The 12,708-nt window shown below is 34.9% G+C and overlaps 1 protein-coding gene across 1 annotated transcript; it reads left to right on the forward strand.

Annotated features, from left to right (window-relative positions):
- The first annotated feature begins 3,058 nt into the window (after positions 1 to 3,058).
- Positions 3,059 to 12,502, forward strand: JCHAIN (joining chain of multimeric IgA and IgM). Its single transcript, XM_014847220.3, has 4 exons — positions 3,059 to 3,305; positions 6,424 to 6,550; positions 10,742 to 10,822; positions 11,516 to 12,502. Exons 1-4 carry the CDS (start codon positions 3,242 to 3,244, stop codon positions 11,718 to 11,720), a joined length of 477 nt encoding a protein of 158 aa, XP_014702706.1. The 5' UTR covers positions 3,059 to 3,241; the 3' UTR covers positions 11,721 to 12,502.
- Positions 12,503 to 12,708: the final 206 nt, after the last annotated feature.

The raw sequence follows: 12,708 nt of genomic DNA on the forward strand, positions 1-12,708 counted from the left end.
AAATAAAACTAATAGGACATGGTGGTAAATTGAATGTGGGGGAGAAGAAAAGAAAGAAATCAAAGAAGAGGATTTTGGCAACTGGGAGGTTGGAGGTGCAGTTCACTGAGATGAGAAAGACTGGAGATGGAGAGAGATTGGAGTGGGAGTGTGAGGGTGGCTTGATCTGGATCATGCGTACTGTTTGCCTGGTTAAGTTTTAGGTAGCTGTTAGACAGCCAATGGGAGATATTAAATAGATAGTTGGATATAGGTGTTTGGAGCTCAATGGGCAAGGTAAAGTCTAGACTTAGACGTTTGAAAGTCATAGCTTGTCCTATGTTCAAAGCCATGGGATCAGATAAAATTAATTAGGGAGAGGATGGGATAAGGGAGAAGGCTGAAGATCAAACCTCAGTATTCAGGGAAAAATTCAGCAAGAGACTGAGAAAGAGTCCCCAATGAGATAGGAGGAAAACAAGGGTTGTATTCTCTGTGTCCCAAGAGAATAAATTCTTTGTCATGATTTGGGTATCCCAAATATAATTAGCTATGTTCAAAGGAAGTGAAGCATCAACCTATTTCAGATGGTTTTTAAATAAATGCTGATGTCTGCTGTATAGGAAATTGAAACAAAACTTGAGTGGGAGTCAAGAAAGTGAAACTAAATTACCTTAAGATCTCCTTTATCCAGATGAGTCTATCACTGAACCTCTTCCTATAAGAATCATATATATAAATGTAGAAAAATAAACCGTTTTTGGTGAAGAACTTAGACCGTATAGCTGAGGTGCTTAACTCACTCGCATGAAAAGGGTCCCACTATTCACGTTACATTTTTTAGTGGGAAGAAGATAACTAAAACTGAAGATGAAATGGTTTAAAAGATAAACCAGGACCTGTTACATGTATGTGTGTGTGTGTGTGTGTGTGTGTGTATGTTTGGTTAGTGCTAAAAAGATTATGAGACAATTCACCTAAAGCACAGAACTATAAAAATAAATGGAAACCTCAACTAAGTTGTTTTCAATGTAAGCCTAACCTCTGCTCTCCCACAGATAGTTAATGCTGCTAGTTATCCTCCATCGCCCCCCACCACCCAGGCTTCTCGTCTATCAGTTTTCAAATTTTAGCGTACAACAGAATCAACTGGAAGGCATTTTAAAAATACGTATTCCAAGTTCACATCTGCACAAATTCTGATTGTGTGTAGCCAGGAAATCCATATTTTCACTAGTACTCTCAGTGAGTGGAGGGAAGATGATCCCTGGACCACACTTGGCAAAACACTCTCCTGATCCTATTTTACCAGCATAGGTGACTCTCTTCTGGTGGCAAAGGTGCCACTTGGATCTCCACACCTTATTTTGATTAAAATAATTTCTTTTAGACACATAGTTTACATAACAGAAATACAAAACTATAAGACTGAAATAATATAAACACTAAATATAGAGCTTTTCTTTAGCTTAGTAATTATGAAACAAATAATCTTTGTTTCTATAAAAAATAAGCCTTTGGGGAAGCTTCGATTTGTCCCCAGGGATTTATCCAACTGGCCTTGAGTTTATTTTCAAGGAAGTAATGACTTATAAATAAATATCCAGGTAACTTCTAATTACTCTTTTTTGGAGTGATAGAATAAATTAGTTATTTAGAAACTAAAGTTAGAGCTGAGGAGCTCTTAAGTGGTTGATATTTGTTTTGACATCCTGACCACACACTAAAATAATGTTCTTTCAGATCTCTTTCTTTCTTTTTTTTTCGTGAGGAAAATTCACCCTGTGCTCACATCCGTTGCCAATCCTCCTCTTTTTTTGCTTAAGGAAGATTAGCCCTGAGCTAACATCTGTGCCAGTCTTCCTCTACTTTCTGTGTGGGATGCCTCCACAGCATGGCTGATGAGTGGAGTAGGTCCACACCTGGGATCTGAACCCGCAACCCTGGGCTGTGGAAGTGAAGCATGCAGAACTTTAACCACTTGGCCATGGGGCCTGCCCCCTGTTTCTTTTTCTAATAGGTATAATTGCTTACGCGAATCCAATATATCTTTTTAAACTCTAAATGGTTTCTAAATATTAGAATTAAAATGAGAGTAATATTTGACAGTATAGTAATATTGTGTATTCTAGTGCCTGGCACTTGGTTCTTGCTAAACATTCAATACATATTGATTGAAGGAGTGCAATTATGTGCTAGACTTTAATATTTTCATTCTGCCATTTTTTACTGCTAGCTATGAAATCCGCTTACCTACTTATGATCCTGAAGTATTTCTTTAGCACCTCTCAAAATTCTAGGAGAGCCTTAAAAAATTAGAGAACTGAGAACCAAAAGTAATGTAGATTTGAAGTTGCATATAAATGTAACCAACATGTTCTTGAAACCAACCCTGCCTAAGAGGCAGGAAATTCTAGCATGTTGAGGTGGAGGGTAGGGGGATGCCCTGTCCAAAAGCTCAGGTTTTTTTTTTTACACTAATTAATGAAAAAAATTTACAAGAAATACTGCAGTGATTCAGTTTTTTGTTGAGGCAAGGTGTGTCAAATGAAAATCATTTCACGGGTTTACAATTCTGAGAGGTGTTACTAGATGAGCAAATACAGTCTCTGCCTTAATGCTATCGAAATAAAACATGCTGACTGATACATCTGGGAACCACCTGTTTCTAATTCCAATTCCATGTTTGAATTTATAAAATAACCGAAACTATCAGAATATGTATATATGATATATATATATATTTAAATCTGGTAACTTGGTTAAATGAAAACTAAAAGAAAAAGTTGATGTAAGATACAGTTGGGATCTTAAATGACTTTAATTCATTCCTTTTCCTTCTTTTCCCTTCATTTATTGTTCCAGGCACAACAAATGTCGTATATTTCATCTGGAAACTTTACACCTAGGTAATAAAGTTGATAACCCCTATTTAAATATTCTTAAAGGACTCTTGCCTTGAAATTGTTACTATTCTTCTGGTTTAGTTATATAGAATAAATGTAAAATAAAAAGTGATTGCATTAAAACGTGGCTTTTGAGGGACACTGAAAGAAACTACATAAATCTGAGCGATAGATTTCTTTCCAGTGCAGCATTTAAATTTCAGACTTCAACCACAGTTGTGATTGTTTTTAGTTTGTTAGCTGCCTGCAGTGTTATTTTAAGAAAGCAGAAGCGCCATCATTTGCACACTCCTTATAGATGACACACCTTAACCCTGACATTTTAGCTCCAGTTTTTCAAAAGCGGTGAAGTCAAGATGAAGAACCATTTGTTTTTCTGGGGAGTCCTGGCCATTTTTGTTCAGGCTGTTCTTGTGACAGGTATGTGGTATTTTGAAAAAACCCAGATAAATGGAAAAATATAGCACAGAGCTATTCTTCAGATTTAAGCATTTATGTTTGTGCTTTGCTTGGCCAGCTATCTGGTTACTTTTTCTAACATGCCTTAATCTTTATAAGGGCAGTGATCTTTAGGCAGACAAGACTCACTGTAATTCTTTTTATTTTTTTTTCTCTTATTTGCCTACTATAACCTAGAGAATAAGAAAATTTATATTTCTGGATAAGTATTGGTAGCTATGCTTATGTGAATATTCATATTGAATCTTGAAAATCAATAATCTTCTTGAGCGTCTTAAATTAACATTCTGGAGAAATGAAGTGAAAATTACTGTAAATACAATGTAGAATGCATTAGGATTTTATTTCCCCAGAGAGACTGGTATTAGTTCTAACAACTTTCCTGGGTCTGAGCCTACAGATTTATTATGACCCTTTAACAATGTTTAATGTTATACAGGCTGCCTATAACTTGATGGCTGAAGTTTGATTATTTTGTTTATTAACCTTTCAAACTACTAAAGAAAATAGAAGTACAGTATTTAATAATTTTCATCTAGAAGAGCATATGAATTAGGAATGATATAATTTGGCTGGATAGTTTCTAACACTTAGTGAGCTTATTATTCTTATTTCAGGATAGAGTATGGTGTAATTAATAGTCATCTTACATATATTTTTGTACTAATTTAGCATTAAGAATAATGAATTTCTAATAATATTTAAAATATAAAGATAGTAAAACATGTACAGTATATGTATCTATGCATATATAAATGTATGACCATGAACCTGTTTATATACCTACAAACATACATGTAAAACATGTATGTAGCTATATATCTATAAGAGCTATTATTTATTGAGTACATACTCTGTTCTAGGCATTATGCTAACTGCTTTACATATACTATTCCATTTAATTCTCACAGTAACCATTTGGGGATAGGTGCTATTATTGTTTCTGACATATAATTGAGCTCTTGAGATTTAGAGAGGAAAAATAACTTACCTAAGGTCATACAGCAAGCATGTGGTAGGTAGTTAAGTAGGTAGAACCCAGGCCATCTGACCCTATAGCCCACACTCCTAACTACTATCCTATTCTACCTGTATAAGAGAATCACCTTTTGGTGAACTCACTGTGCTCATATCTAGTATGTGTTGTTATGTCTATTTTATTATTTGTTTGAACTGAACTAAGTTAAATTTAACAGATATTTTTTGAGCACCTACTATGTCTCAGGTGCTCTTGGAACAAAGTAAGGCACAGTCTCTAATAAGAGGTTTATTGGGAAAAATACTGCCTGTCACTGAGAGAGAATATTAGAATCTTACAAGTCTTGGTGAATTGAAAGTATTTGTACATTTTCTGGTAGGTATATTAGGCTGCCTAATATTTTTATATAATAACAGTAATTATAGTTTTTCCCTAGATTTCTGGCAAGAAAATTAATCATATGCCATAAATAAAATATAGACATTTTCTATTTAAGACTTAACAGTCAAGTCACATACTCGACTTCAATCTATATTTTTGGTCAGGCATTACATGCTCATTAGTATTTTACTGAGAAAAACATTTAAGAGTCATGAATACAGGAGTAGGGAAGATACCACTTAAGTCATCTTACTCTTTTCAAAACGTTAATTAGAGTTATATCATTATTTTAGATTGTTACTTCATCATGTTTCTTGTCCAATACCATACAGACTTTTATCAGAAGATTTATTACGAAGAACTTATGAGTAATGGAATAATAATGCATTATAAAGTACTTCAAACAATTATAAGTACAATAACAATGGTCTTAAAGTGTTTTTGTAATGACTGTTATCATTAAGACTGAAATACTGCAATTAGGTCCTCTCTGCTCTGGGATCATCTCTAGAATGATTAGTCTTCCAGTTACAATTATATCTAGCCTGATTATTTAACCTTTATAATTTGAATTCATGTGCTAAATCTTTGTTTTTTTGTTGAGGCTTGATGGGAGGAAATTTTAAAGGTCACTCAGCTAAAATTATAGAAATAAAAAGGATTTAATATCATTATTATTGTTTAATTGGTCTTATTAAGTAAAGCTATTATTAACTCTTCAAACATCTGTTAACTAATCTAAGTCCAGATAGTAAGAAATTTTCTTTGTTTATTCTTTGCAACACTTACTATACCTCTTTGTCTAATATTCAGATTTGACAATAAATGTTGACACTCAGAGTTAAGGCTTTAGTGGTCATCTGTGTATTCATTCATTTATTTATTTTTTCTTCCCACAGGCTTATTATATTAAATAGAGCTTATACCTCACAATATTTTCTGAATTGTTTTTGAAAATTTGTGGCACTTTACATGTATATATATCTTTTAAAATCATTCTTATCAGAAATATAGCACCTATTATTTTATTTGATTGGATCATTATACCATGATAACCTGATTTTATTATGAAAAAGAAGAATATGATTAAGTATAATTAATATAATATAATTAATATCAATGTTAATATAAATAATATAATTAATATGATTAAGTTTAGGAAAATTGTAGTGGAGAATATTTAAGTCTCACAAAATAAGGTTATCTTGGGGAAAACATGCCTGTTCTTAGCTCTAATGCAATCTAAGCCAAAAAAAGAGTGTAAATGGGAGTTCAGGAAGGATGTGAAACTTCAGACTGGGTTTATAAAGGCTAGTGTTATTTTTTGTTCACTTTTGAATGAATTGCTTCCGTCTGAGAGAAATCCAGCCTAGATTTTTCTTTTCTCTCTCATTTTGGCCTTTGACACTGATTTTTACAAGGCTATGTGAATTCAGAGAGCTGTGCCTTTCTTAGAAGCATTAGATTAAAACCAGAATTCATTCAGCTTAGATTCCCATAGGGAAAAAAGGAAAATTCCTTTTGGAGTGCATTTGGATTTCCTTCACTATGCTGTGAGATTCCACTTAGCTATTTTAGATTAGGAAAGAGAACAAATGGAGAAAGCTGAACTTATCAACCGTAAAACAAGTTTTCTGCAGGAAAAAAAATAAATTAGCTCAGTACAAAGTATATAAATAGACTTTTGTTTCCCTTTCTTCTTATGTTTTCTCTTTCAAGCCGGAGATGAAGGTGAAAGGATTGTTCTGGCTGACAACAAATGTAAGTGTGTCCGGGTTACTTCCAGGATCATCCCCTCTCCTGAAAATCCTAATGAAGACATTCTGGAGAGACACATCAGAATTATGTACGTGGTAGTTCACATTTCATTTTTTCCTGTTGTTAGCAGAGATACTTTCTGATATTAGCCATTGTTTGAATGTAATACGTATATCTTTATTCCTCTTTTTTTTTTTTAAAGATTGGCAATTGAGCTAACAATGTTGCTAATTGTCTTCTTTTTTATTTTTCTGCTTTTTCTACCCAAATCCCCCCAGTACATAGTTGTATATTTTAGTTGTTGGTCCTTCTGGTTGTGGCATGTGGGATACCACCTCAGCATGGCTTGATGAGCGGTGCTAGGTCCATGCACAGGATCTGAACCGGCGAAACCCTGGACCGCCAAAGCGGAGCACGCGAACTTAACCACTGGGCCCCAGGGGCCGGCCCCTATTCCTCTTTTTGATGTGTAGCACCTTACATAAGGTTGAATCTGGTTAATGGGCTTGAGCCAATTATGTAGAAGTTGGGAGCAGGAACAAAGGTTTCCAGGCAATGTAAGTCTAGTCAGCTAGATCAAATTATAACTGAAGGTTCAGATATAGTCATCAATGTACCCTATTTATATGGAGTTATTTCAGTTTGAATCAGAACTTTTAGTTGCCCTTTGATCAAACTGAAACTGGAGTTAACACTAAAAGCCTTATTTTTTACCATATATGGACTACAGAGTATTTTACACTGTACTCAACCATCTATTTAAAGGTAAGGTATTGACTAATTTGATTCAGTCTTCATTTGTATATTGAACTTCGGATATTCATTTCATTTCACACATAGTCAAAGTTATAAGCTATAGTCTTATTCAATAGCAAAAATGCTAATGATATTTAAGAAATGAGATTCCTGTTAGATTCAATCTGTAATGTCTTCCTTGGGAACCACTCCTACCTTGAATAGATTCCCTGCAGTCAAGTACCCATTATTGAAACAGAACGTAATATTCAGTCCCATTTAATCAATGAGAGAAGTATAATGTGTTTAAGAATCTGTTTCAAGTTCTAGCTAGGTCACTTAATAGCTGTGTGCTTTCGTATGCAAGTTACTTATCCACTCTAAACTTCAACTGTCTCATCTTCAAATGGGGGAAATAGTGTGTATTATATAGGGTTATTGTGAAGAGAAATTGAGATCTATTCCTTTTAGAGACTGCATAGTTCCTGGAACATTTTCAGACAATATTTGCTGTTATTTATGTAGCCTATGTGCCAGTTACCATAATGTCGCTATTCTTCTTACAATCCCTCTGGTGGTTTTGCTAACATTCTTATTAGGATAAATTACAAATGCCTCAGCTTAACTTGCAACATTCAGCGAAACTCTCAAGCTCTTCCATTGCCGCTTTTTTTCACCTTATGTTTGAAAATCCAGCATCATTTTAGAGCTTTTCTTGCCTCACACTCACAGTACTTGCTTCCTTTTCTGTTTTTGCTTGAAGAACTCTTTCTCCCACCCCTCTTAGCTTGGTTAACTCCTCCTCAACCTGTGTGTTTTACTTTAGACATCACTTCCTCTAGCAGGTTTTTTTTCCACCATTCAGACTCTATGCCACATAGCTTCCTATTAGAGAGAGAACAGTTGGAGAAGCATGTAACTTGAAGGGATGGCATCCATGACATTGGCACCTAAACTGTGTTGAAGAGGAATGTCTATCTTTTGTTTTAATCTCCGGGGTCCCAGGGGGGAGATTTTTAAATGGCACTCCGTGATTTTCCAATTCATCTTCTTATTCTACGACATGATTCTTTTTATGATATTATATGGTTTTCTGGAATCAAATAATTCAGTTACTTCATGTCACTTTGCCTCATGTGTGTCAATGGTTCCCTGATCTCATTTCTGAAAGTTCTGTTATCATTGCTGTGTCATTATCACGTTATTCCCAACTCCATCACTTACTAACAATCTGACTTTGGGCAACTTGCTTAACTAATTTGAGTCTGTTTCCAAACTGTAAAAAAGGAATAATTATCCATATATATATAATTATTATATATATATACACACACATATACTTTATAGGGTTGTGAGGATTAAATATGATAGTGTATAAAAACATCTAGAACTGTGTTTGGCCCACAGTACACACTCATACATATTTGCTTCCTTATCTTTTTCATCATTTAGAGCCTTATCTCATATTACTGGAGCCTGTACTATCTAATAAAGAATAGGTCCATTCATTTGGCATTTTAGTGCTACTGAATGCCACTGAGGACTGGAGCTGGGGAAACAACAATTTATGTAAAACACAGTCCATGCCGTCAAAGAACTTACAGTCTAGTAGGGAGCTTTAAACAATTAAAAAGGCCGGGCCAGCTCCGTGGCCGAGTGGTTAAGAAGTTCGCGCCCTCCTCTGCGGCAGCCCAGGGTTCGGATCCTGAGCGGGGACATGGCACCGCTTGTCAGGCCACGTTGAGGTGGCGTCCCACATCCCACAACTAGAAGGACCTTCAACTAAGATATACAGTTGCAGTGTACAGCGGGGATTGGGGAGGTAAAGCAGAAAAAAAAAAAAAAAAGATTGGCAGCAGTTGTTAGCCCAGGTGCCAATCTTTAGATAGAAAAAAAAACAATTAAAAAGGCAATTACAGTACAGTGCTGTAAATGCTGTGACAAGAAAAGGCATCGAATGTTATAGGAGCACGAGAGAGGGGCACACAGTTCAACCCTGGGGAGCAGGGGGAGAGTGGCAGTGGGAGACAGGAAAGGGTGTTTGGAGTAAGTGGTGGAAGTGGATGATGGCCGTTAGCTGGCTGAATGGGAACTAACTAGGTAAATGTGTGTGGGGCGTGACGAGGTTGATCATTCCAAGGAAAGGAAACAGTTGCTGTGAGGGTTTTGTGAGATCATCATGTAATGTGTTTAGCATGGCACGAGGCACACTGTAAATACTTAGTAAATGTTAGAACAGTTGTTGTTTTCGTTATTGTTGAGACTTGGAGATGAGAAAAGCATGGTGAATTTGTGGAACTGCAAGCAGCTGTTTACAGCTGGCATGTAGTGAAAAGCGGGTGGCATGGTGAGAGATGAAGCTAGAGAGGCAGAGCTATATCATGAAGTGCCTTCTGTGCCATCTTAAGGAGATCTTTTTATCTGTGGAGAGACACCGTAAGTTTTAAGCAGAGAGGGAAATTAGGCTTGTATTTTAGAAAGGCCATTTTGGCAATAATGTGGCTAATGTGTTGGAGGGGTCAAGACTGAAGGAGGGTATTGCTAGAATCTAGGAGAGAAATGGTGGTGTCCTGAACCAAGTGGATGGATTTCACAAGTGCAAATAATTAGAATCGATTGAACTGTGAGATGGGTTAGTTATAGGTCATGACAGAGACGGAGGACTCAGGGATGGTATCCAAGTTTTTGGCTTGGATATCTATGTGGGTGGTATAGCTAAAGACTGAGTTAGGAAACATAAGTTTTTGTTTGTATCTTTTGGTAGGGAGGGATGCATATGAGGAGGGATGATGACATAGATGAAAAAATGTAAATATTAATGAAATCACCTGAACTAGTTGGTAAGTGTTATCCCATTTTTCACAGAACATCACCAAATCAAGAGATCTGGATTCTAGTTCCAGCTTTCCTACTTAGTAGTTGTGTGAACTCAGGTAGCTCACTAACCTCTCTGATTTATAATTACCACATCTCTATAATGTGGATAATAATATCTGTCCATTCATTCCACATACATTGAACATATTCTACATGCCACACATCTGGCAAGGCACTGGGAATACATAAATGTTTTTGCCTTGAGTTTATATAGTCTAGGGAAGCAACGACTCTGAAGACAAGAACTGTGATATGGCATTTGTTATAATAAAGATATATGAACTTTAATGAGACTACTGAGGAAGGAGTTTATTGAGGGGTGGGCATGGGATCAAAGTAGTCATCACAGAGAAGGTAAAACTTGAGCTTGTTTTTAAAGAAAAAGCAGGGATTTGCCAAGTAAGCAAAGATAGTTGACAGAGGGGTTGCTGTGAGGTTTATTTTGAATGAGAAATGTTTAAAATATAGTGAAATACTGTGAATCTGAGTAATAGTATTACTGAAGAGTGCTTATAGAGTGCTGAAAGTCCTAAATGTCTGCATGAAATATACTTATGAATGAATGTATATACCCCTCCAATGAAATGTCTTAGCAGTGTGCCTGTTACCAAAAATATCAATATCTGCTAGTTTCATTATTTTCCTTTGTTTTCTTTCTTTCTTTTAGTATTCCTGTGAACAGCAGAGAGAATATCTCTGATCCCACCTCACCAGTGAGAACCAAATTTGTGTACCATTTATCCGACCTGTAAGAAATTTTCCTTCATACTAATATGCATATAGAAATTAATAACTTTTAATTAAACTTGTTAGTAAGAATGTTTTTGAAAATATGTTGGGGTATAGACATTTAGTGATATAATTTGAACTTTGGAATACATTAATTCTTATGTTAATTATTAGGTATCATAAATTCATAAAACTTTATCACAGATAAAAGTTAGCTATAAATTTATTCTAAAGAAGAAATTATTGCCATTAGTACAAGAGGAGCCAGTTTGTCTTAATAGTTCACTAATTGTATTTGGGACATATTAACATGCAGATGTTTCTTTGGAAACTACAGGATTCAACATCAAACAATTAAAAAAAAGTTTATCACTTTCTTGTCACTATAAATAACTCCTTAAATCCTAGTATACAGTTGAGCATAAATCTAACAGAGTAGAAGTTGCTATATGGTGTAGACAAAACAATCATATTATCATATCATTGGTAATTATATTGCGTACTTTCTACTAATTTTTATATATTAAAGGTTTAAAAAATCTCATAATCTACTCTGTATTGTAGAGCAGCTGAGCTCTGAAAGGAGTCACCCTTTGTCAGTTGTCAGGTCAGAGCTGCAAGCGCTAATTGATTTTGGATGGAAATGTGTAGTCACTCAGATTCAGAGACACCATTTGATGGGGGTTGTCTAATGCATATATTTGTTTTTCAGCTGTAAAAAATGTGATCCTGTAGAAGTGGAGCTGGATAATCAAGTAGTTACTGCCTCCCAGAGCAATATCTGTGATGAAGACAGTGAGACCTGCTACGCTTATGACAGGAACAAGTGCTACACAAATAGGGTCCCACTTACCTATGGTGGTCAGACCAAAATAGTGGAAACAGCCTTGACCCCAGATTCCTGCTATCCTGACTAATTTAAATCATTGCTGACTGCACATCTCCTTATCTTAAAAGGCTCTCCATTTTGATACGTATAGTTAATATATTTACTAATGAATTGGAAACCATTACTTTTTTTCAGATAATATAAAAATAACTTCTCCCCCCAAATAATTGAAGTAGCAACATTGTTATTTTTATTGGGTAATTACTTCTCAACTGTATGTTCATATGTTCACACTCAGTATTGAATCTCTCACTGGCCTGATGGGGTATGCATCCTTAAGAATATAATTTCTGGCATTTAAAAAAATAGACAAGGGCAGAAAATAAAACTCAAAGAGTAAAAATCAGGAGAGAGAATTAAATTTTGCCTTTTCTTTTTGCTATGCCTTGGAGAGCCAGAGCTTTTGCACTTTCCATACTATTTTCTTTTAATAAAATATCACTGTGCAGAGAAAATTTATATGTAAACGTAAGTCAATTATATGTTTTCATTAGAAAAATAATAATTGGAAAACATGTTTTGGAAATATTTATAAAAATCATTTAAAATGGGTCTCTAATGTTTATCAAACCAGTTAGCCAAAAGTGACATAATTAAATGCATAATTAAAATATATAGTTTGACATAGAGATTTGGTAGCAGATGGTAAAGATTTTTCTTTTTAATGGGTAAAATTTTTTTTGATAATCAGGATAGTGTAAGAAATTGCCATTGGAAATCATCTGTGTTGTAACTGAATCTTACGAAATATGTATTCAAAATTTGTATTCTCTAGCATAGCTTGAACAATTAAATAGATTCATAAGCATATACCTGTGTGAAATAATTTATTGGAAAAATGTGTTAACTTTGTTTATGTAAGTTAAAATATAGTTTATTACTGATGAACAGTTTGTAAGTATGATGTAATTATGCATTAATCGCTGAATTCATACATGTGCATATGTGAGGTAGTTTGTCGTTTAAACCTAAAAAGGCCAAGTCCCTCTTGACAAACACAGTGTTTATCATGGCAC

This window comes from Equus asinus, chromosome 3 (genome assembly GCF_041296235.1).
Source record: "Equus asinus isolate D_3611 breed Donkey chromosome 3, EquAss-T2T_v2, whole genome shotgun sequence".
Taxonomy (NCBI): domain Eukaryota; kingdom Metazoa; phylum Chordata; class Mammalia; order Perissodactyla; family Equidae; genus Equus; species Equus asinus.

Bases quoted from the DNA above. Each gene is read 5' to 3' on its own strand.
- JCHAIN (XM_014847220.3), top strand. From the start codon at position 3,242: ATGAAGAACCATTTGTTTTTCTGGGGAGTCCTGGCCATTTTTGTTCAG. The intron at 6,551-10,741 runs GTACGTGGTAGT...TCTTTCTTTTAG, and splicing joins GAGAGACACATCAGAATTAT to TATTCCTGTGAACAGCAGAG. The intron at 10,823-11,515 runs GTAAGAAATTTT...TTTGTTTTTCAG, and splicing joins GTGTACCATTTATCCGACCT to CTGTAAAAAATGTGATCCTG.